This window comes from Crotalus tigris, unplaced genomic scaffold, assembly GCF_016545835.1.
Source record: "Crotalus tigris isolate CLP2741 ecotype Arizona unplaced genomic scaffold, ASM1654583v1 scf7180000020804.159936, whole genome shotgun sequence".
In the NCBI taxonomy this organism is placed as follows: domain Eukaryota; kingdom Metazoa; phylum Chordata; class Lepidosauria; order Squamata; family Viperidae; genus Crotalus; species Crotalus tigris.
The window spans coordinates 105,080-130,194 of NW_024098191.1; the positions used below are offsets into that span (position 1 = coordinate 105,080).

Sequence of the window (25,115 nt, forward strand, 5' to 3'; positions counted from 1 at the left end):
CCATTATAAAATACACGGATATTTCTTTCTAGGGGGCTGAGGGATTCGCCACTGGTTGTTAACAGTCCAGGCGATTTCCCTTGTAACCTCTTAGCAGTTGCACACATTGGGCAGCTGGCCACATAATTTTCTATGTCGTTTTTCATGGATAGCCACCAAAATTGCCTTTTCATGAAATCTAATATTTTTACAAATCCAAAATGCCCTGCTGATCTTGAATCATGACATAGCTGCATGAAAGTGACTCTCTGGGTGGTTAGTATATATGCCTTCTCCCCCACCCATGGCAGTCTGTCCTTGATTGTGCACACATGTCTATTTTTCTGGAATCATTCATCTGTTTCCAAAGTTTTCTGGAATTCAATTCCAGTTTGGCTACCCAGCTGTGGCTTTATTTTAGCTTGGGCTTTGGTGGTTACTGGCACTGCCAGTTGTGGTTCAGGCATGAGTGGTTTAGAACCGGTGGCTCGTATGCTGTTATATTGGGGCATGTGAGACAGTGCATCTGCCAAGAAGTTCTTTCCCCACGGCAAATGTTTGAGCGTAAAATGGAATTGGTGAAAATGTTAGGACCAGCGGGCTTGCTTGGGAGTGAGCTTCCTGGATGTTTTTTAAGGCTTCCAAGTTTTTGTGGTCCATCCAGACCTGAAGAGGGATTTTATTCCCTTCAAGAAATGGCACCACGTACGTTAACAACCATCTCACAGCGTATGCCTCTTTTTCCCACATGGCCAAGCGCTGTTCCGTTTCGGTGAGTTTCCTGGATGTGTACGCGCACAGTTGCAATACCCTTTCGTCATTTTCTTGTAATAATACAGCCCCCACTGCCACATTGCTTGCATCTGCCTGTGTTATGAATGGTTTATCTGTGTCTGGGTGCCTCAGTACGGGTTCAGCGGAAAAAAGTCTTTTTAGCATCTCGAACGCTGCTTGGCATTCCATTGTCCATTTTAGTGACTGGCTGGGTTTCAATGAGGATTCTCCCTTCGTTTTTAGTAAGTTCGTGAGGGGAAGGGCTATTTGGGCGAATGAAGGGATGAACTGGCAGTAAAAGTTTGTGAAACCAAGGAAACTTTGCAACTGCTTACTTGTGCAAGGTGGTGCCTATTCTAGTACTGCCCTGACCTTCTCGAGGTCCATTTCAATACCCTGTGGGGATATGCAATAACCCAGGTAGTCTATTCTTTCCTGGTGGAATTCGCATTTCAATAATTTGGCATATAAGTGGGCAGCTCGCAGTTTCTTTAAAACTGCTCTGACTAGGTTGACATGTTCCTCTTTGGATTCGGTGAAGATAAGGATGTCGTCTAGATAAACCAGGACCCTCTTAAGTAGGTGCTCCTTTAGTACCTTGTTGATTAATTGCATGAATACTGCAGGGACCCCTTGTAGTCCAAACGGCAAAACTTTGCATTGGTAGCATCCCCTTGGGCAATTAAATGCGGTTTTCCATTCATTCCCTTCCTTAATCCTAACGCGGTAATATACTTCCTGTCAGAATCCAATTATATTTCATCTTTAAATTATCAAATATAGAAACTCCCAATTCTGCCTTCTCTGGATTCTGCCATAAGAGGGAGAGAAGGGGGAGAACAAAGGGGCTTTATGGCCCTCACTTCCTTCTTTACACTTCAAAGAGCTAAATGCTGAATGTGTGTTTATTGTAACCTCGAAGTGTTAGCATACCAAAGGAGAGTAATTGCCTTTCATGTAGTTATCTGAAGTCTCCATCCAGACGGAAGAAAGAAGAAAGGGAGTGGAATTGTGATACTTGAAACTATCACTGGAAGGGGGGTTGATTGGGTGGGACTACTGGGGAACCCCTTAAAACCTTGAATGGGAGAGCTTGGACCCCAAGTCCTGTCTAGCATGCCTGCAACCATTTTCTCTTAATAAAGGATTCCTGTTGGAAGAATTATTCCAAGAGTTCTGTCTTCTTAAGATGCAAAGTGGGGTGGGTCCTTACATTAGACAGGACTTGCAAAATTAATCCACCTGGAAGGGAGACCCTTGCCGGGGGATTTTGCAAAAATTTACCATGTCAGACAATGGAGCAAGAGAGGGGGAAAACTCCCTGGAAAGAGAGCCGCTGACCCAGCTGGAACCTTGCCATATGTTGGGATCCGAGAGGCCAGATTCCTCAGGAGAAGAAGTGGTGGAGACACAGGACCACAAGCCTCGCTGGTCGATGGGCGTTGGAAAGAAAAGTGAGTGGGGAAAGGAATCAAGAAAGGTGACCCTGAGACGGGGGACCAAGCAACCAGAATGGAAGCAGGAGATGGAGAAATCCCTGCACGCAAGTGAAGAGGGAGGAAGCTGGGCACCGTACTCAGACTGGATCCTAGAGAAAGCTATTGACCTGATGAAGAGAACTCTCAGCTTCCTAGGAGAGGAGAATACTGAGCCCTACGGCCGCCCCAGTTCCTGGAGCCGCAAAGGGAGAGACACCGAGGGGGACATGGAACCTGCAACCCCAGGGACATCTACTGATCCAGGAGCCCCCACCCCCTACCGGACCACAGATGGCAATCTGGACGGAAGACACTACCACCCACAACAGAGACACCGATCCATTCCAAGACGTCCACCGTTGGAAGTGAAATTCAAAGGGGAGCCAACACGCTTGGGGTTTTTCCTAACCCAAGTCCTCAGCTACATGGAGGAATATGGGCAGGATATTCCCAGCGACAAAGCCCGCATCCGGATCGTGCAATCTGCCCTGGATGGACCAGCTGCGGATTGGGTAGTGAACTTGCATGACTCCAATGCCCCAGAACTCAGTAACTTCAACCGTTTCATGTCCTCTTTGAGAAGACGATTTGAAGACCCCCTGGCTGATCGCAAAGCCCGTGAAAGAATAACAACGATGAGGCAGGGCAAACGCCCAGTGGCTGAGTATACACAAGAATTCCGGGCCATTGCCAGCAAACTGAATTGGCCAGAAGACATCCTCCTTGGCCATTTCAAAGACGGACTAAACTATGATCTATATGATGCTTGCCTGCCCCGAGGGGACCCACATCGACTTGAGGAATGGTACGTCTTGGCAGAGGAAGCAGAGATCGACATATTGAAGAGGCACCGCCGAGGAAAACAATGGAGCCGCCCCCCGCCTGAGCTGACACACCAACCGGTGAAATCATCGGATACAGCCAAGAAGCAAATGGGGTGTTTCAAGTGCGGAAGAGAAGGGCATCGAGCTGTAGAATGCCGCTCAAAGGCCCCCCAGCACAACCCAGACAGGTCCCCAATCAACAAAACCGGAAAGTATTCAGCTAAGCCAAAAGAAACAGCCATGAGAATGATGGAAATTGCAGAAACCCCCACCTCTGCACACCAAGGGGAAAGAACTCCAGCCTACACCACAGGGCCAGTGGATGCCTCAGATGACAGCTCGGAGGGCGAACCCCTGGTAAGTGGACGCATCACACCCATCTTCAAAACAGTGACTATATTAATCCCCCCCATGCCCGAAGCTGTGAAGGTGAAAGCCTTAATAGACTCTGGCTGCACCCGCTGCCTCATTAGCCCAACACTAGTGGGGAATCTGGGCATCCCATCCAGGAGACTGGAACAACCAATCTCATTTGGCCAGCTAGATGGATCCATAGCAGGGGGGTGCCAGCTACCCTAGCCACTCTGCCAATACACCTCTCCCTGGGCAACCATGAAGAGGACTTAACGTTTGTGGTGACCCCAGGTATGGAATGCCCAATGATTCTAGGGATGGAATGGTTGAAAAAATGGAACCCCTGGGTAAATTGGAGGACGACAGAAATCAAATTCCCGAAGGGGGACCCTATGGACTTAAAACCCCAAGGGAGGCTACCAGAATCAAGAATAGAAAAAGCATCCATAGGAGAGGAAAAAAGATTAACAGAAATACCAGAGGAATATAGGGACCTTGCTGAAGTCTTCAGTGAGGAGAGGGCGAATGAGCTTCCCCCCCACCGACCCACAGACTGTACCATTGAATTCAAGCCTGGGGCAAAACTCCCGAAGCCCAGATTATACTCCATGAGCCCAAAGGAGAAGGAGGAAATGGAAAGATTTATAAAAAAAAACCTGGAGAGAGGTTTCATTGAACCAGCTAAGCCTAAAGTGGCTGCCCCGGTCCTTTTTAGAGAGAAGAAGGATGGCTCTTTACGTTTATGCGTGGATTATAGGGCCCTGAACACAATCAGTGAAAGCAACCTATACCCGCTGCCCCTCATGAAAGACATGCTGTCACACCTATCGAAAGGGAAAATTTTTTCTAAACTAGACTTAAGGGAAGCTTACTATCGAGTGAGAATCAAGGAAGGGGACGAATGGAAGACTGCATTTAACTGCCCCATGGGGTGCTATCAATTCAAAGTCTTGCCATTTGGATTACAAGGGGGCCCTGCAGTCTTTATGCAATAATCAATGACGTTCTAAGGGAGCACCTGTTTAAGGGGGTCCTTGTTTACTTGGACGACATTCTTATCTTTACCGAAACAAAAGAAGAACACGTCAAACTTGTCAGAGCGGTTTTAAAGAAGCTGCGAGCCGCTCACCTATATGCCAAACTCTCAAAATGCGAATTCCACCAGGAAAGGATAGACTACCTAGGCTATCGCATATCCCCACAGGGCATTGAAATGGACCCAGAGAAGGTCAGAGCAGTATTAGAATGGGCACCACCCCGCACAAGAAAGCAACTACAAAGTTTCCTGGGCTTTGCAAATTTTTACCGCCAATTCATCCCCTCATTTGCACAGATAGCCTTGCCCCTCACTAACTTACTAAAAACGAAGGGAACATCCTCAGTAAAACCTAGCCAGCCACTAACATGGACAATGGAGTGCCAAGCAGCGTTTGAGAGACTAAAGAGACTTTTTTCTGCCGAACCAGTACTAAGGCACCCAGACATGGACAAACCCTTCATAATACAGGCAGATGCAAGTGATGTGGCAGTGGGGGCTGTGCTATTACAAGAAAATGATGATGCAGTATTGCAACCCTGTGCATATACATCCAAGAAACTCACGGAAACAGAACAGCGCTGGCCCGTATGGGAGAAGGAGGCTTATGGGATACGTTGGGCATTACTCACATGGCGACAGTTCCTGGAAGGCAACAAAATCCCCTTCCAGGTGTGGACTGATCACAAAAATTTGGAAGCCCTGAAAACTTCCAGGAAACTCAATCCCAAACAAGCCCGCTGGTCCCAGCATTTTCACCAATTCCAATTTAAGCTCAAACATTTACCAGGAAGAAAGAACTTCCTGGCAGATGCACTATCTCGCATGCCCCAATATAACAGCGCACGAACCACAGACTCTAGACCAATAATGGCAGAGTCACAACTGGCAGCACCAGTAACCACAAGAACCCAAGCCAAATTAAAACCACAACTGGACAGCCAAACTGGAATTGAATTCAGAAAAAGTTTGGAAACAGATGATTGGTTCCAGAAAAACAAAAATGTGTGCACAATGAAAGACGGGTTGCCTTGGATAGGGGAAAAGTTATATATACCAACAACTCAAAGAGTAACTTTCATGCACCTTTGCCATGACACAAAATCAGCAGGGCATTTTGGATTTGTAAAAACTTTACATTTAATTAAACAGCAATTTTGGTGGCCATCCATGAAAAAGGACATTGAAAGTTATATAGCCAGTTGTCCAAAATGTGACACGGCAAAGAGGTTGCAAGGGAAAGTGCCAGGACTATTGCAAACAGTGGCAAGTCCCTCAGCCCCCTGGAGAGAAATAGCCATGGATTTTATAGTGGAATTGCCAGAAAGCAATGGGAATACTGTGGTCTGGACGGTCACAGACTTGTTTTCCAAATAGGTGCACTTTATCCCTTGCCAAAAGATTCCCACGGCAAAAGCCTTAGCAAAACTTTTCATCCAACACATTTACAGATTGCATGGGGCACCCCAACGCATCATCTCTGACAGGGGGGTGCAATTTACGTCTGCATTTTGGAAGGAATTTTTATCCCTCTTAGGAACCACTCAGGGACTGACATCTAGCCACCACCCTCAAGGAAATGGGGGGGCTGAAAAAATGAACTCAGTACTTAAGCAATATTTAAGATGTTTTCTTAGTTTCCAGCAGACCGAGTGGGCGGACTTACTCCCCTTTGCAGAAGTTGCCTACAATAATGCAGTCCACTCCAGCACAGGTTACACTCCTTTTCAAATAGCCACCGGTCAAAGCTTCAACCCCATGCCAGAATTAACCCCAAACGAACCAACGATCCCCTCGCTGAAAGAATGGATGGAAAAATTACAAAACACCTGGCCAATAGTCAGAAAAGCACTAGATGAAGCTAGGCAGGCTTACAAAACACAAGCCGATAAAAAAAGGGTTGAGCCTACACCATTCATTATAGGAGAGATGGTGTACTTATCTACAAAATACCTAAAGTCCCTACAGCCCTGTAAAAAACTTGGACCAAAATACATAGGACCTTTTCCAATTAAAAGAATCATAAATCCAGTAACAGTAGAATTAGAATTACCCAAAAATCTCAGGCAAATACACCCAATTTTTCATTGCAGCTTGCTGAAAAGAGAGCATCAGTCACCTCTACGGCCAAAAATCCCCCCCCACCACCTCCAATCATGGTGGAGGGTGAACAACACTTCGAAATAAAGGAAGTCCTTGACTCTAGGAGATATCATGGAGCAACTCAGTACCTAGTTGCCTGGAAACACCTCCCTCCCTCACAAAATGAGTGGGTCCATAAACGTCATGTCAGAGCCCCGAAGCTATTGAAGAAGTTTCACACAGAGTATCCTAACAAGACTGACTAAATTTTATACTTGTGTTTTCTTTCAGGTGGATCTCTCTTATTGTTAAGAGGGGCCGGATGTCAGAATCCAATTATATTTCATCTTTAAATTATCAAATATAGAAACTCCCAATTCTGCCTTCTCTGGATTCTGCCATAAGAGGGAGAGAAGGGGGAGAACAAAGGGGCTTTATGGCCCTCACTTCCTTCTTTACACTTCAAAGAGCTAAATGCTGAATGTGTGTTTATTGTAACCTCGAAGTGTTAGCATACCAAAGGAGAGTAATTGCCTTTCATGTAGTTATCTGAAGTCTCCATCCAGACGGAAGAAAGAAGAAAGGGAGTGGAATTGTGATACTTGAAACTATCACTGGAAGGGGGGTTGATTGGGTGGGACTACTGGGGAACCCCTTAAAACCTTGAATGGGAGAGCTTGGACCCCAAGTCCTGTCTAGCATGCCTGCAACCATTTTCTCTTAATAAAGGATTCCTGTTGGAAGAATTATTCCAAGAGTTCTGTCTTCTTAAGATGCAAAGTGGGGTGGGTCCTTACACTTCCCTTAGGTCTAGTTTAGTGAAAATTCTTCTTTTCGAGAGGTGTGATAACATGTCCTTCATGAGGGATAGGGGGTATAGGTAACTTTCACTGATTGCATTCAGGGCGCGGTAATCCACGCAGGTGCAAAATGCTATCCTTCTCTCTAAAGATGGGGGAAGTGCATCTGCCCACTCCTCACTAAAAACTTCAGCAAGGTCTCGGTATTCCTCCGGTGTTTTGGGTAGCCCCTTTTCCTCTCCCACCAATGCTTTCTCCACTCCTGGGTTTGGTAGGGCTCCTTGAGGTTTTAAATTCGTATGATCCCCTGTTGGAAAATTGGAGGACAGTTCTGCTGTCCTCCAATTTACCCAGGGGTTCCATTCTTTAGCCACTCCAGCCCTAGGATCACTGGGCATTCCATGCCTGGAGTCACTACAAACGTTATGTTTTCCTTGTGGTTCCCCAGGATAGGTGGACTGGTAAAGTGGCTAGGGTAGCTGCCCCTCCCCCACTATGAACCCATCTAACTGGCCGAATGAGATTGGTTGTTTCAGTTTCCTCACCAGGATGCCCACATTCCCCACTAGCATTGGGCTGATGAGGCAGTGGGTGCAGTCAGAGTCTATTAAGGCTTTCACTTTGACAGCTTCAGGCATGGAGGGGACTAATATATTCACTGTCTTGAGGATGGGTGCAATGGGTCCACTTACCAGGGATTCCCCCTCTGAGCTGTCATCCAATATGTCTACTGCCCCTGCGGTGTAGGCCAGAGTTCCTTCCCCATGCTTGGCAGGGGTGGGGACTCCACAACCTCTGTCGCCCTCATGGCGGGTTCTCTTGGCTTGGCTGGGGACTTCCCTGATTTCCTGGCCCGTCTGGGTTGCACTGAGGGGCTTTCGAGCGGCATTCTACGGTGCGATGCCCCCTCCCCTGCATTTGAAACAGCCCATTGACTTCTTGGCCATAGCCGGTGGTTTTGCTGGCTCACACATCGGCTCAGGCGGTAAGCGGCTCCATTGTTTTCCTGAGCTCTATCTCTCATGTTCATCCCGTCCCAATCCTGAAAGGCCCTGGCCTGCCTCAGCCTGCTCTTCCTCACATTCCTCTGAAGCCACAGACACCTCTCCCTCGACCTCCATAGGGTCCCATTTCACATTCAATGTCTTTTTCATGAGTGGCCACCAAAATTGCCGCTTCACCAGAAGAAGAGTCTTTTTTTTAAACAAATTTTATTGTTTTTTTAATTTCTTAAAACAAAGTATTCAGGACACACCGTGGTGCTGGGGTAATCAAATATCCTAAAACAAAACATATATACATAGTACAATCAATACATCAAATATTCCCTCTCTCTTTCCCTCAAATAGCATAGTGTATTTAAAATATCCGAATCTAGCTTAAATTTATTCAACCTGAACCTGTTTTTAAGCTTTATAAATTTACAATACCGTAATCAAATTAACTTCAAATAAAGACATTTTAAATTCAGATATCCCTTCCAAGTATGTTCTACTTTCTTAATTTTATCAAAATCTTATTTATTTATTTTTCCACTAATCTCCCCTATTTAAAATAAAATATGAATCTATCCTATACCTATCTAAACCATCAATTAATCAATCTCTTTAAGATGACAAGATAATATCAGACCTTAAATCATTTCAATCCATTAAACAGAATTCAAATCTCATCCATAATTATCATAACTGATAACATACATATCATCAAAGAATCACATCATCTTATTAAATTTTAATTAATTAATAACTCAATTCAAATCTAAAACATCTCTTCAATTTTCTTCATTCCATTACATAATAATTTTCATACATTCTAAAAGAAACATTCTTAATATTCTAGATTACCTTTAATCCGTTATATAAAAAAATCTCATTTTTTAAAAAAAATATTGATCTATCCTAGACATATCTAAATGTGTATATCTATCTATCTATTCTATACATGTCTAATCCATCAATTAATCAATCTCTTTAAGCTGGCAGAATAGTATCAGACCTTAAATCATTGCAATCCATTGAGCAGAATTGAAATTTCATCCAGTTAGTTATCATAGCTAAACATCCATGTTATAAAACAAACAAGTCATCTTTTTTAATTAACATTCAATTAGTTATTAATTCAATCCAAATCTAAAACATTTCTTTACTTCAAACTCATAATCTTAATCCTTACATCAGTCCATAGTTCTAGGTTGCCTTTAATCCAATATATGAAATTTTAAATTTCATTTTTCAATCTTATTCTAGCTTTCCTCTTATGCCAAGCAGGTTTCCATAGCACAGCTTCCCTTTCAGATGATGAATCCCTTTTTGTTGCTTGTAGTGTCATTTGATTCGATGAAAACCATCTTGGTCTCTGCATTGGCCCTGTTTCTCTTGTCCGTAAAGCCTCGTTGCTTCAGAAGTTCAAAACTCAGTATTTGCTTTTCCTGGTCTTCAAAGCCATAGGTGGACTGCTTATAAGGCAAGGTAAAGTTCTCTTTATTCTCAGTTAAGTCCTCTTCTTGTATAATCTGTTTTGTAGTGTAGTCAGATGAAATCTGAGAGTCAGTTTTAAGGGTTAAAGTAGGAGTTCTGGCTCTTAATTCTGTAGTAAACTCTTTTATTGTAGTACATATTTCTTCTTTAGACTCATAGATATTTTCCAGTATAAGTTTACAGTTTAAATGTGATTGAGGCTTCTCCATTTTAGCAATAGTTGAAGCGTTCCGGAACCGGAAGAAGAGTCTTCATAAAGCCAAAATGCCCTGAAGTTTTGGGATTGTGATTTCGTTAAAGAAACAGGGTCCATTGGCTCTCAGGCACATATAGCCAACTCCCCATCCAACCCAACCCTTTTCAGGAGGACAGGTCCTTGTTGTGTTGTTAGAACCAGTCATCTTGTGCTAAGGAAGTTTTTAGTGCCTGGGTTAAATTGTCTGCCATTTTCTCTTTTGGGACCCTCTTTGCTGGGTGAGAGCTATTTGGTTGTACGGAATAATGGAGGTAACTATCTCATCGTTTGCACATTTGTCCTGGGGCATTCTGGATAGGGCATCTGTCAGGAATTTTTTTCCTCTGGGCAAGTAGCAAAGCATGATATTAAATTGGTTGAAGTATTGAGTCCAGCGGACGTGTTTGGGAGATAACCTCCTGGGTGTTTTTAGCACATCTAAGTTCTTATAATCAGTCCATACTTTGAAAGGGGTTATGCTGCCTTCAAGGAATTGCCTCCAGATGAGGCGCACCCACCAAACTGTAAATGCCTCCTTCTCCCATATTGCCCAATGTCTCTGTGCCTCAGATACCTTCCTTGAGGTGTAGATACATGGTTGTAGGTCTTCTGTAGGAGTACTGCCCCCACTGCCACATCACTGGCATCAGCCTGGATTATGAAAGGTTTATCCAGATCGGGGTGCTTTAACACTAGTTCCATCGCAAATAAGTGTCTTAGCTTTTCGAAAGCAGCTTGGCACTCCATGGTCCATTTAAGAAGTTGACAGGGTTTGGGCTTTGAGACCCTTTTGTCTTTAACAGGTTCTAATCAGCAATACAATCTGGGCAAAAGCAAGGATGAGGAAAACCTGAGTGCAGCAAGCAAGGTGAGGAAAACCTGAGTGCAGCAAGGGACCATTGGAGGAGGGAGGAGCGAGGTGCTGCATGAGTATCTCTATAAAGGGGTTCTAGTGTACCTTGCTGACATCCTCATTTATACTAAGACTATAAATCAGTGATGGCGAATCTTTTAGAGACCGAGTGCCCAAACTGCAACCCAAACCCCACTTATTTATCGTCGGTTGCTGGGTGGGTGTGGCCCACTGGGTGGGCCTGGCCTACTGGGTGGGTGTGGCTGGCATGGGCATGGCCTACTGGGTGGGCATGCCCAGCTCAACATCACTCGCGCCAGGGGCGCTTGTCCATGCCTGAGCAGGACTGAGGCGGATCTGAGGGTCTCCGGCAGAGGGAGGTGGGACCAGGGTGAGCGCCAAGGCATGGTCCACTGGAGGACCCTTAATGAGCCTCAGGCCATGCAGGGGGCCCCTGGACAGTGGCACGGACTGCCTGGAGCCCTGGGCAGTGGAGGTCAAGTGCCCAGCCTGGCCCTTGAGCTCCCACGGCACCAGGACCCCACAGCCCTGCCTATCCTAGCCACATTTCCCTGAGGGGATACCCAGCTGCGTTTACCTCCTCCTCAAGGCTACTGCTTCTGTACTCGCTCTCCTTGGCCAGGTTGCTCATGGTGGGTGCAGGAGGGCAAAGTATGTGGGTCAGAGGGAGGCCCACTCCCTCTCCACGCGAGGAGACCTGGCTTTGTAACCAAAGCATCCTCAGCAACAGAATGGGAAACCACCAGGGGATAGTGAAAGGGCAACAGGGCTGCTGGTGGCCAAGTGCTAAGGCAGGACTTTCCTCAGACCCTCCCTCCCTCTTATTCCAATCTCCTTCCTTCCTTCCTCCCTCCTTTCCTCCTTCCCTGCCTCCCTCCTTTTCATTCCCATCTGCCTTCTTTCCTTCCCTTTCTTTCTTCCTGTTTCCCTCCCCTCCTTCCTTTCTTCCCTCTCTCCCTCTCTCTGTGCCCAGGAAGGGACAAGGGGAGAGGGAGAGGTTGGCAGCGCTTCTCTCAAAGAGTATTGGAAGAGACCTTTGAGGTCTTTAGTCCAAGTCCCTGCTCAAGCAGGGGACGTATTCCATTCCAGACAATGGAATATCCAATCTCTACTTAAAAGCCTCCAGTGATGGAGCATCCACAACTTCTGAAGGCAAGCCTTTTCACTGGTTAGTTATTTTCATAAGTCCTTAGTTCTAGGCTGGTTTTCTTCTTGAATAGTTTCCATCTATTATTGCCTTCTGATGCTTTGGAAAATAGGTTGACCCCTTCTTCTCTGTGGCAGCCATCAAATATTAGAACATTGCTATCATGTCACCACCCCTAGTCCTTTTAACTAAGCTAGACATACCAATCCCCACAAACATTTGTCATACATTTTAGCCTTCAGCCCCCCAATCATCTATGTTTACCATCGATTTAGACCAGATGGTCCCCCTGGTTTGGTTTATAGAACAGTGGCCATGAGCAGAGCCTTCTCAGAGACAGCACCCCAATTATAGAACTTTCTTCCAAGGAAAATGTGGACAGTGCATCCCTCACCCGTTTAGAGGCAACTCCAAACATTGTTCAGCCAGGCATATGTAGAACCACATTTTATGGTCAAACAGCACTAAGTAAATTACTACTACTATTTTTCTTTCTTAAAATACACACTTTTAATATTGTTTTATGTAGTGCTGGTGATGCTTTACAATAGCTGTCTTTGAGAGTTTTTTTTTGTAAATCACCATGAATTTCTTCAGAAACATTTAATTTTGAATTAGATGTTGATATAATAAATTAGGCAGAAGAAACAAATGTTTAAATACATCTAAATCCCACTGACCTACTTCCTCCTAGGTGCATACTACGGAGAAAATAAGGCATTCCATTTCTAGCCAGCAAAGCCACAGGATGATGAGAACTGTGATCCATGACGCCCAAAAGACATTAGTTTGGGTAAGGCTGGACTAAATTATAAAAGAGCAGGTGAGAAGAAGCAGAAGCAAGAAACACTTTCCACGTCTCCGACAAAATAACTGGGGGGGGGGGAGTTGACTCGGCCTTTTAATTTCAGCTCATGCCAATTCCTCTTATCTTCTCATTCAATCCAAAGAGTTCTATTATTGGCTGGATTTTAGGGAGAGGAGGCAGCAAGAATAGACCTCGAAGCTGATCTGCGAGTTTGCTCTCTCACCTGCCTGCACACCCCCTCCCCGATGCAGCGTGTGTGTGTGTGTGTGTGTGTGTGTGTGTGTGTGAGAGAGAGAGAGAGAGAGAGAGAGAGAGAGAGAGAGAGAGAGAGAGAGAGAGAGAGAGAGATCCCCTTTTTGTAAGTTTGCTTACTCTGCAATGCTTTCCTTTCCTCATACTTTCGCTTCCCTGGTGGCTCAATCTCTCTTTCTCTCTCTCTCTCCCTCACACACAAAAACACTCCCTGCTTTGTCCCCCTTCTCGCCCTTTTCCTCCAGCTACACCTGAACGGAGTGGGAGGAGGTTAAAAAAAGAGAAAGGGGGAGAAAGGGGGAAGCTCCCCTTTTTTTAAACACTTGGTTTCCTCCTTCTCCTCTTCCCCTCCTCTCTCTCTCCATACACACACACACACACACAGAGAGAGAGAGAGAGAGAGAGAGAGAGAGAGAGAGAGAGAGAGAGAGAGAGAAACCCTTCCTGCTTTCTCCTTCTTCTCACCCTTTCTCCCCAGCTGCCACACGTTGCCAGCTGCTGCCAGCAGTTCCAGGCTGTGGCTCTGCATGACTGCTGCATTCCCCTCTCTGGCCCTACAACGTGGTGGAGAGGATGAATGGGAGCCGGCCAATGCTCGGCTTGTGCCACTATGCACTCCCATCTCTGCGCCTTTCATCGGACAGCCGCGACATGCGAGGCGGCAAACGGGGCAATGGCACGCATGCCCACAGGTGCCACCTGTGGCACACATGCCATAGTTTCGCCACCACGACTATAGATGAACACGTGAAACTCGTGTGGCAGGTACCAAGAAAACTCTTGGACATTAAGCTGTATGCAAAACTGTCAAAATGCAAGTTTCAAACATCTAGACTGGATTATTTGGGTTACCATGTGCCGTGAGAGGGCATAGAGATGGATCCAGGGAAAGTGAAATCCATCTTGGAATGGGAGCCCCTCGCACCCGCAAGCAACTGCAGAGTTTCCTGGGATTTGCAAATTTCTACCGGCAATTTATCCCTTCTTTTGCCAAGATTGTCTTGCCAATCACTAAGTTGTTGAAAGCTGGGGAAAGGGGGGAAAAGCCCCGGCTGAATCAATCCTTGAACTGGACGATAGATTGCTAACTGGCATTTGAAAAGTTGAAGAGGCTATTTGCCGCTGAACCAGTATTAAAACACCCAAACCCTGAAGAACCTTTTGTGATCCAGGCAGATGCCAGCGATGTGGCTGTGGGAACCGTCCTCCTCCAGCACAATGAGGAGGGGAACCTACAGCCGTGCATGTACAACTCTAATAAACGAAATCAGGGGTGTCAAACTCAATTTCATTGAGGGCTGCATCAGCATTGTGGTTGCCCTCGGGGGGCCGGGCGAGTGTGGTCAGGGTGGGTGTGGCCTACTGGGTGGGTGTGGCCAGCTCTACATCGTTTGTGTCAAGGGTGCCTGTGGGGGCCTGGGCAGGAGTGGGACAGATCTGAGGGTCTCTGGAAGAAGGGGGTGGGCCCGGAGCTACCGCCAAGGCATGGCCCATTTCTTCATTCCTCACAAAGGGTGAAACCTCCCCAGCATGCACCCAGGGGATGGGACCGACACAGCAGGGGCTGGTTCCTCGCTATTTCTAGATGGCCTTCTAGAGCGAAGACTGAATGTCTTCAGCATAGATGGCCACCACAAAATTGTACATTGGCTCCCGGACAGCCTGGGCCAGGGCCAAGGCAGCAGGGCTGTTCCCTCACTGTTTTCAAGATGGCTTTGCGGGCTACATAAAACCACTTCGTGGGCCGCATCTGGCCCCCGGGCCTTGTGTTTGACATGTCTGAACTAAATGAAACAGAATGGCGATGGGTGGTGTGGGAGAAAGAGGCTTTTGCATTCCTAGGTGGGTGCTACTAACTTGGAGGCAGTTCCTGGAAGAAAGCACGATCCCCTTTGAAGTGTGGACTGACCATAAAAACTTAGAAGCCCTGAAAACCCCCTGCAAACATTCTCCTAAGCAAATCAGATGGGCGCAGTATTTAAAAAGATTTGACTTTGAACTAAAACTAACAGTGAGGACAATTAACCAGTGGAACAGCTTGCCTTCAGAAATCATGGGCACTCCATCACTGGAGGTGTTTAAGAAGAGATTAGACAGTCTGAAATGGTATAGGTTCTCCTGCTTGAGCAGGGGGCTGGACTAGAAAACCTCCAAGGTCCCTTCCAGCTCTATTCTGTTCTATTTCTACTTCTATTTCTATAATACATCCCAGGAGGGAAGAACTTCCTGGCTGATGCATTGTCCCACATGCCCCAATACAAAAGCAACCGGCAGGAGGTGATGAGTTCTGTCGTTTCTGATAGACAGCAAGTAGCGTAAGCAATGACCAGACAGAAGGAGAAAAGAGAAATAAAAGAACATTTCTTTTAAAGTATGATATTGGCCCTATAGTATGATATGATAGAAAAAATGACCTATATTCATCTTTATTATCAGTTTTATAGGGACATTCATCACCAGCTCATAACCCCTCTCTTTAATTAGATTTCTGGGGCATTCTAGTAATTTTTATTTACATTGTCTCTTAGACAACTGACATAACAATATCTCTCAAAGTAGCAAAGTTTTGTTATGTGTAAACTCTACCAAATAGCCAATACCCAGTTATGGATGCAGTTAAATAATTTTGTAAAGTTATTTTTATGCAGCATGTTGTACCTATTCAGCAACTTCCAATCTTACATTTAATAACCATTCAAAGTTATAACAGCATTGAAAAAAGTGACTTATGATTATACTCAAACTTATGTCTGTTGCAGCACCTCTGCAATTATGTGATCAAAATTCATGTACTTGGCAAATGACATGTATTTACAACAGTTGCAGCAACCTGGAGTTATTTGATTGTCATTTATGACCTTTCCAAGGAACTTCCAACAAGTGAATGGGGAATTCAGATTTGCTTAACGACAGTATGAGTTACTTAGCAACCACAATAATTTGTTTAACAACCATGGCATAAAGGTCACAAAATTAGGAATAACTCCCTTAACACAAAATTGCTCAACATCAGAAGTCCCTGTCTCAATTGCGGTCACAAGTCAAGCACTACTTGTACACTCTTTGACATCGGAGCAATCAGGTTGATTAATGCAGTGCCCATTAACCCTTTAGATTCTTTTATTATTTTTATACTGCCCCTAAATTTCTGCATCATAGTATTACAGTCACACTATTAATATTCAATTTGAAAATCACTTATTTTGGTAATTTAGGGATAATTTATAATTTAAATATAATTTACTAAGTAATTTATATATTGTCTAGTATAATTTTTAGAATTATAGTTTTATATAATAGTATACACTTAATATAGATTTATATTGTGGAATTTATCACTGATTTTAAAATCCCAAATACACACAAAGTATATATACTCTGTATATATAAAAATAAAACTTTAATGCTATTAATATATGTTTATTTGTGCTAATTTTTAAAACTAGTTATTCTTATCGTATATAGGTTAAACTATTAGCATAATGGATGGCTTTTACTGAATACAAATTTTGGTCATTGACTGAGATAAAGGATTACTATTACTACATATAAATCACTGACAGTTGATTTGGATTGCAGGAGAATACAAATGTAGTGCATGCATACATCAACAAATACATGTCTCAATTGTTGATTTAATATCCAACGTTCAATTCCATATTTACAAAAAGAATTCATAATTCAAGACTATTCACCATATGCTTTCGACATATGAAACATGGAAGAGACAGAAAGCATACTTTCTCAAATCCACACAAAGTAAATCTGTTACATGGAAAGAATAAGGTTATTGTTATGGTAAAGAATATATAATATCTTTTCTATGTCCTGCTTTAACCAAAATGATTGCCTCCAGTTCAAGAAACATTATTTGTCAGAATCCCCTTCAATGTTTCTTTTCGGCGCTCTGCCATCTAGTGGGAGGGGGAGGCTTCGCTCTGCTGGGAGGGGGACTTATGGATGTATTTCCTCTACTTTGTTCTTTGTCAGAACCCATATAAAAAGGTTCCCCAATCCTTCCTTCCCCCTCCTGTTTCTCTATATTTTTCTCTTCCATTCTGACCCGAATCTCACTCTCTTCTCATCCTGAGTTTTGCCATACTCCTATTGGGGAGGGGGAGTGCTTGAGGGTTATTGCCTTGACTTCCTCTATCACTACAATGTAACACTTTGCTTTCCTGCATTACTTCTCTGTGAACTTTCCCATTCCTTAATGTCAGCTAGCAAAATGGAGAGGAAGAATGGAATGCAACCTCCGGTGACTGTTTTATCTCTGCGCTCCCAAGAGAAGGTGTGAAGAGCTGCCTAAACATCGAAGCTACAACCAGAGACAGACTGATATTATCTCCCTTTTCCCACGAGGAATTTAGCACCTGGGGATTGGGCCATTTGAACTGACCAGATGAACTATGGGGTGGGGTTTTGCTTGGGACACTTTTACCTATCGATCTAGGCGGGAAATCCTCAGATCCTGTCTAGTATGCCTGCTATCAGCTTCTCCTAATAAAAGTCCCTTTTGGAAGAAACTGCTTCCACAAGTTCTGCTTTCTTGGGATGAGATATTGAAGTGGGCCCTGACATTCTTTCTAAACTTTGATGTATCTTTTTGGGTGTGAAAAGGGGAAAGGAATATGCCAGGGGCCATCTGCCTTATCTCCACTCCTTTGCGAGATCCAGTGAAGCGCCTGTGAACCGTCCTTTATCAGCTCCGGTTCCCATAATAACTTCGCACCTGTGAATCGGCTGGACGCAAACTGGACAGTTGGGTTCTGGGGTGGGATTTGTGTGAATGAAAGGTTTAATGTAGCAATTCACGTGGGAAATCGTTAGATCTTGCTTTGCTCTCCTGCTATCACTAACTCTCAATAAAAGTTCCTGCTTGAAACAATGCCAGTTTCAAGAGTTCTGCTTTCTTGGGAGAATTAGCTGAGGCAGGTCCTTACATTACTGATTCAGTCAACAGCTTTCCACTGTTGCAATAACTTATAGAATAATTCCCAGTGCAAATTGAACATCATTACTTGCAATTTTGATAATGCAAAGCTCTTTTCTCCCACCCCATATTTCCTTAATACAGAATATTCAAAACCAAACTGATATATTCTAAGTAATTATACTGAACCTATTCTGACTCTGAGTTAAAAACGCCTTCTTTTAAATCAAGTCAGATACATAACTCAATAGAAATGATTTCATAACAAAAATATATTTTAATCAGAAAGATTACTTGCATTCATGTGGCTGTTACTTCTGGGAAATACATCTTTTGTCCATTCCTATAGGTAAAAGGATAATGCTCTCTTCCATACCGTCTTTATAACGGCGCAGGCTCATCGGGTGACATCTGATGGCCCATGCTTCTTTCAGACAGACATTCCAATCTGGCTTGTGTCCAGGAAGTCTCCCAATGCCCTTTAGAAATTCCTCCCACTGGCCCATCAACAAATCCAGCATTTAACCCCATAACTGCCAGATATTCTAACATACTGATACATGCTCACTCGTTAGGGTTACATAGAGCTATACGAGGTTACATAGAGCTATAAGGCCCAGAATAGAATCACTATTAATCATTTCCTCACTTTTCATTGTGTACCTGATAACATAAGGATCTGAAGGCTTAAAACAATTATTTGTCATCTGAAATATTTAGGTGTTAATGGTATATTTCTAACATATTTCTAACACAGAAGTATTTCCAAATAGATAAAAAGTACCATCAATTTTGTCAGGGACTATACCATAGAAACTTGCTGGCTGCATAATATAAATCTAGACATCAATTTTATCAATTTTATTCAGCCTATTAATATAGCTTTATGTACAGATGGTTCTCATATAACGACCTTTCATTCAGCTACTATTCAAATTTGTGACAGCATTGAACAAGTAGTATTCATAACTAGTCCTCAGAGTTCCAGATGTTGCAATGTCCCTGCGGAAATATGATGGCAATCCAGCCACTCAACACCCAGCTTATGATTACATCACAGTCTCACATGGTCACCTTTGCAAAGTCAATGGGGAAGCCAGCAGCAGATGCAAATGGCAACCATATGATGCTCTTACTTAACAATTGCTGGTGATTTGTTTAATGATGACAACCAATAGTGTGGGAATTACTGTTACTAAGCAGTGTTGTCACATGAGTCATGCTTTAAGTAACCTAAGGCAATTCTGGTTCCAACTACATTGTTAACAGAGGACTGCCTATATTAAATTGGTTGACCTGGCTACAGTGGTCTCAGTTCTTTTATGGTAAACTTTATTTACACAGTATTTCATTTTCTTCCATGTACAACTGTTTTAATAATATGTAATACATCAACAAAATTATTTCAAAGGTATGTGAACTGCTTGTGGCATAGCTGCCTTAAACAGCAGAAGCCACTGATAAACACTAAACATTATTCAACACTATTGTATTCTTCTCAATCCCATCTTACTGATTTATTCTGAAGAAGAGGTTTCATGATTAGAAAGACAAAATTAAACATTTCCTCTACATTAAAACCAAATGCTATTTGTTGCTACTCCAAATATTGTTACCAAACAAACTAAAAGCACCCTAAAAATGGTAATTTCAACAAATGTTGCTACAGACACATGATCTACATATAACTACTGTTAAGAGATCCACAGCATGTGATAACAATGAAATGTATTCTTAACTTAAAATTAAATGGAAAACAAAATGGTATACAAAGGGAAATAATAAAAAGCTTCGCTTCCTGTCTTCAAAACAAGAGCTGCTACGAAGAGGACATATAGTTACCTGCATCCATATCTTCAAAGAATGAAACAGCCAGCCAGTAAGGAAAAAAAGGAACCAGAAATTGAGTGTCTCATGTGGATTTAAAAGTTCATAAGGAGAACAAATACAAATAATCAAGATGTTAATTTTAGTGATTGTCACCTGAAATAAATGTTATTATGATTCTTACTCCAAAAAAATTCAGTTACACATCTGTATATCTAAAAGTTTAGAGTTAGAAATCTAACTGGATATCCAAATCTAATAAGGGAAGGAGCTTCATGCAAAATATATTTTTGAATGTTTCATAATATAAAATATTAGGGAATATATATATTTTGTAACAATATAATTATAAATGGTACTGATAAAATGACAAGTAGTCTAGAGGAAAATCCTGCATCAGAAGAATTTACTGCTCACATGGCTGCAAATAAATTCATAAGTAAAATTAGACATTGTTTTTTTTGGCTGAAAGAATATATAGGCATATAGAGAGAGAGGTAGGCAAAAATAATGTCTGAAGACATCAACGGATTTCTAGGTACCTCTTATGGTACTTACCAAATTCACTATGGTACAAACCAAATTCACTAACTTGCCTGACTTTTTTCTTAAAATTATTTCCATTTACGAGTAATACACAAATAAATATTGGAAAAGTTAATATCAAATAGCAAAACACCCAACTATCACTTCTATTTAAGGAAAAACTCCAGCCCCCATTTAAGCCCTCATTTAGGCATTTTGGTGGCTGAAGCTCAGTGCTTTATTTCTAAGTATGCCTTCCATCCCACAAATTGGACCATTTTATGGATAACCAAGGCCCCCTCTCCAATAACAGACTATTAGAGAGAGGCTCTCTGAGATGTTTCCAAAATTCTAAATGTTCTCACAGCTTCAAAAAGGTTGTCTATCTGAGATTCACTAGAAAAGACCATGCATTCTAGTTGGCACCGATAGTTTTAAGACTTTATATGTTAAGATGCATTATATGAAACAAAGTGTATTACTGTATTAGTATGATCTCTTTAAGAATACAAACAAATAAGCATGGGAAATGTATGTTCAATTTAGGTGTACATATACAGGTAGTCCTTGACTTACAACCATAATTGAGCCCAAAATTTCTGTTGCTAAGTGAGACAGTTAAGTGAGTTTTGTCCTATCTTATAAGCTTTCTTGCCACAGTTTGAATCTCTGCAGTTAAGTTAGTAACATGGTTTTTAAGTAACATGGTTTTTAAGCGACCTTCTGACTTTGCTTGTCAGAAGGTTGCAAAAAGGTGATTATATGACCCCAGGTCTATGGGTCAGTTGTCAAGTGTTTGAATTTTGATCACATGACCATGGGGATGCTACAAATGGTCCTAAGTATGAAAAATGGTCATAAGTCACTTTTTTCAGTGCCGCTGTAACTTCTAATGGTCACTAAATGGAATGTTGTAAGTCAAGGACTACCTGTATTTTGTATGGTAATATTTCATACAGGTAGTCCTCAATTTACAATCACAACTGAATCCAAAACAGTTGTGAAATATGTTTTCCCCATTTTATGACCTTCCTTGCACAGTTGTGAATCACTATAGTTGTTAAATTAGTAAAATGGTTAAGTGAATCTGACTTCCTCATTGACTTTGTCAGAAAGTTGCAAAAGGTGATCACGTGACCCCAAAACACTGCAACTATCATAAATACATGCAGTTGCCAAACATCCAAATTTTGATGATGTGACCATATGGATGCTACAATGGTCATAAGTGTGAAAATAGGTGCTGTTATAACTTTGAATAGTCACTAAATGAATGGTTGTTAGTCGAGGACTATCTGTATTTGATTATTGTTAACAAGGGTGGACAAACCATAATCAGGCTAAAGACAATTCCAACAATTAAAGACCACTGAAATTGCACTGTTGAGATTTAACATCAAACTCAAGAAAAACAGAAGCATTCTTTCTTTGGGAGAAGGAGAGACTAAATAAGGTAAAAGCTATTAAGCTAATTTAGCAACTAGTATTGAATAAATTTAATAAAACAATGTGTAACATAGGCTTGAAATAAAACACCTAACTCCCTTGAACTATCCTTACCAAACTTCTGTCTCAGAAGGGAATTAAAATCTTAGTCTTGTTCATCTACACGAACTTGATTTGTCTGCAAGTTTTGTCCACCCCTGGTTTAAGAGCACTGTGCTTCTAAAACTATCAGTCATTTTACCTTCTGGTGATTCCTCCTGGACATAGGTCCCAGTCAGATAACGATGTACAAGAGCAGATTTACCACTAGCTAAATTTCCCACAATTCCCTGTGGAAATAAAATATGAGTTAGTTTTTATTTGTTCTTGAATGAATTTGCAAACAGAATAAACAGAAACTATCCACTGTGATATAACGGATGGAAACTGATCAAGGAGAGAAGCAACCTAGAACTAAGAAGAAACTTCCTAACAGTTAGAACAATTACCCAATGGAACAACCTGCCTCCAGAAGCAGTGAATGCTCCAACACTGGAAGTTTTTAAGAAGAGACTGGATAGCCATTTGTCCGAAATGGTGTAGGGCAGTGGTTCTCAACCTGTGGGTCGGGACCCCATTTGGGGTCGAACGACCATTTCACAGGGGTCGCCAAACAAGGCTGTCCGCCATTTTTTCCCCCTTTTCTTTGGCCAAGCCCCTGGCACCCAGTGATGTAATAAGTGGTTGGGGGTCACCACAACATGGGGAACTGTATTATGGGGTCGCGGCATTAGAAAGGTTGAGAACCATTGGTGTAGGGTTTCCTTCCTGAGCAGGGGGTTGGACTCGATGACCTCCAAGGTCCCTTCCAACTTTATTATTATTATTATAATACTAAACTCTTAGATACTTATATTGATTTATGCCCAAAAGGTAAAAATAAAGAGCATTAATTATAATTAAGTACAAATACCAAGCGCTAACTACACCTACAATGCCAGCAATAAATACCTTCTTTTTAATATCTAAATGCCAGCAATAAATGCATTCTTTTCAATAACTGCAGAAACACCTTTAGAATAGCTGTGTCTTTTCAAATATCCATACTTCTATAGAGTAACTAACTTCAAGAAAGTCCTCCACAGTTTTAGTTTCCCTTCTCTAAATTTCAAGGCTACCATAACAGTCAGAATCTAAGACAGCTTACAAATGCAAAAGGATCCCCCTAAGAGAGAAGTTGGCAAATATTTGCAGCTGGAGGTCATATTTAAGTTTTTGAGAAAATCAAGCATCAGATTACAGTAAGGAAACTGGTAGAACAATGTATACATGCATACATACAAGGCCAGGTTTTTCTATATATTCCTACATTTAAGAGAAGAATTTGTTGGGGCAGAGTTCTTTTGGATTTTAAACATATTAAAAAAACTTTAGGGCTGAATAAAATCTGAATACTAAATTCACAGAGGAATAAATCATATTTTATTGGCTCCAGAAGGATTATAAACATTTATGTTATTTACCAATAGGCAGAGATTAAATAAAATGTTCAAGAATAAAAACACTGAATTTTTTTTGATATAAAGATGAGGATATGGGGAGTGAACTTTATCTGGATCAGGTTAACAAGCCTAATCCTCCATTTTGAAAACTATTAGGAGCTTATTTAAAATGGGAAGCTTACATCAACCTTTTTCTTCCCTCAAGCCAATCCAAATATTATTTGAAAGATGAACAAATATCACTCAGAATTAAGGATTTATCTAGAATTTGAAGTTCTAACATGCACAATAATCTGAAAAATAATACACAAAATCAGAATTATACATAATTACACACACATATAGAATACTTCCAAGTTTCAGTATTCTGTCAACATCATGAGGTAGGTCTTCTCTACCTGAAATCCGCAAACAGCAAACAATAAGAGAATATAGCTAATAAGTATTATTTTGGCCAAAATAAATATTTCCATATGTATATTTGTCCTAAAGGAAAATTTAATATGTTGCACATCTAAGGACACGAAATAGCTCAGCAACTTTTCTTCACCTTTATATATATAATACTGTTTAACAATATTTAAAGAGATGAAAGAAAGAAATTATTCCTTTCATCTAAACTATCCAAAGGCATTAAATAAAACTTTTAAATGAAAAATAAGTTCACACATTCAGAAATTACTTACCACTTTTAGTTCTGGCACTGATCGACTTAGTGTCCATTCCTGGCTATTTACAAAAGCATCTGTAAAATTGAACATTATATTTTTTTATAAAATATTTTAACTGTTACTATCATTACCATAACTGACTTAGTCTATGGATTGGAATGAAAAAAAAAATGAGTTTTGTTGCCATAAAGAAGTTTTCCTCACTTCTGCTTCAGCTCTCTGCCAAAATCTTTTTTCTATTCTTGAGTCTATGAGATGAAGCATGAGACAGCTACAATGGATGGGAGAAATGCAGAATTTATATGAGCAACATATACAATTGAGAAGATACATCTGCTAAAAAAAAGACATATCTGATTCCAAATCTCTTTCTAAATTTCATTTTGACAAAATAAACTCCCTATTTTGTGCTTCAACTTCATTAATAACAGATCAATTTGGAAACAGGTGATGCTACAGTCTATGTGTTTGTGTATCTGTATAATATACATACATATACAGTATCTGGCTTCAAGGAGATCTGCATTGAAATCCCCCTCTCAGCTGCTAAGAATTGCTGGGAAGTAGAAATCAGAAGTGTTCTGAAACATGCCGAGCTAGGTAACATATCTGCAAAATTATTAGTCTTCCTGGTACACAAAATGCACAGAAACCAATGTAGATTATGCAATGATCCATTTATGTGGAGAGGTAGGGGGCAGACAATCTGTTGGCAAATATCAAAAAACAAACACTGGGCATATAAAAAAGGGGGGGAGATTACGAAATATTCAGGTAGTACTTGACTTATAGCCATTCATTTAGTGACTGTTCAAAGTTGCAGTGGACTGAAAAAAATGACTGGTCCTTACACTTACAACCACAACAGTCCTATAGTCACATGATCAAAATGTGGGTGATTGGTAACTGGCATGTATTTACAATGATCATAGCATCCTGGGGTCATGTGATCATCATTTGTGACCTTCCCAGCATTGTTTACCTTAAAGCAGTGATGGCAAACTTCCCACCCCACTGGCAGGCACATGGACCTTCCAATCTCTCTCAGGTCTGCATTTGGATAAAAAAATGTTTGAGCAATAGCGGGTTGAGTTTCTCCGCTCCATCTG

General features: G+C 41.9%; 1 protein-coding gene across 1 annotated transcript in view; it reads right to left on the reverse strand.

Moving 5' to 3' along the window:
* The window catches only part of LOC120319537 (arf-GAP with GTPase, ANK repeat and PH domain-containing protein 1-like), a gene marked incomplete at its 5' end in the record, with an annotated part of 104,290 nt that extends 80,210 nt beyond the window's left edge, over positions 1–24,080 (reverse strand). Inside the window, 3 exons of the mRNA XM_039368482.1 lie at positions 19,899–19,910; positions 22,096–22,183; positions 24,022–24,080. Coding sequence (XP_039224416.1) covers positions 19,899–19,910; positions 22,096–22,183; positions 24,022–24,080 — 159 coding nt within the window. The remainder of the gene's footprint in view (positions 1–19,898; positions 19,911–22,095; positions 22,184–24,021) is intronic.
* Positions 24,081–25,115: the final 1,035 nt, after the last annotated feature.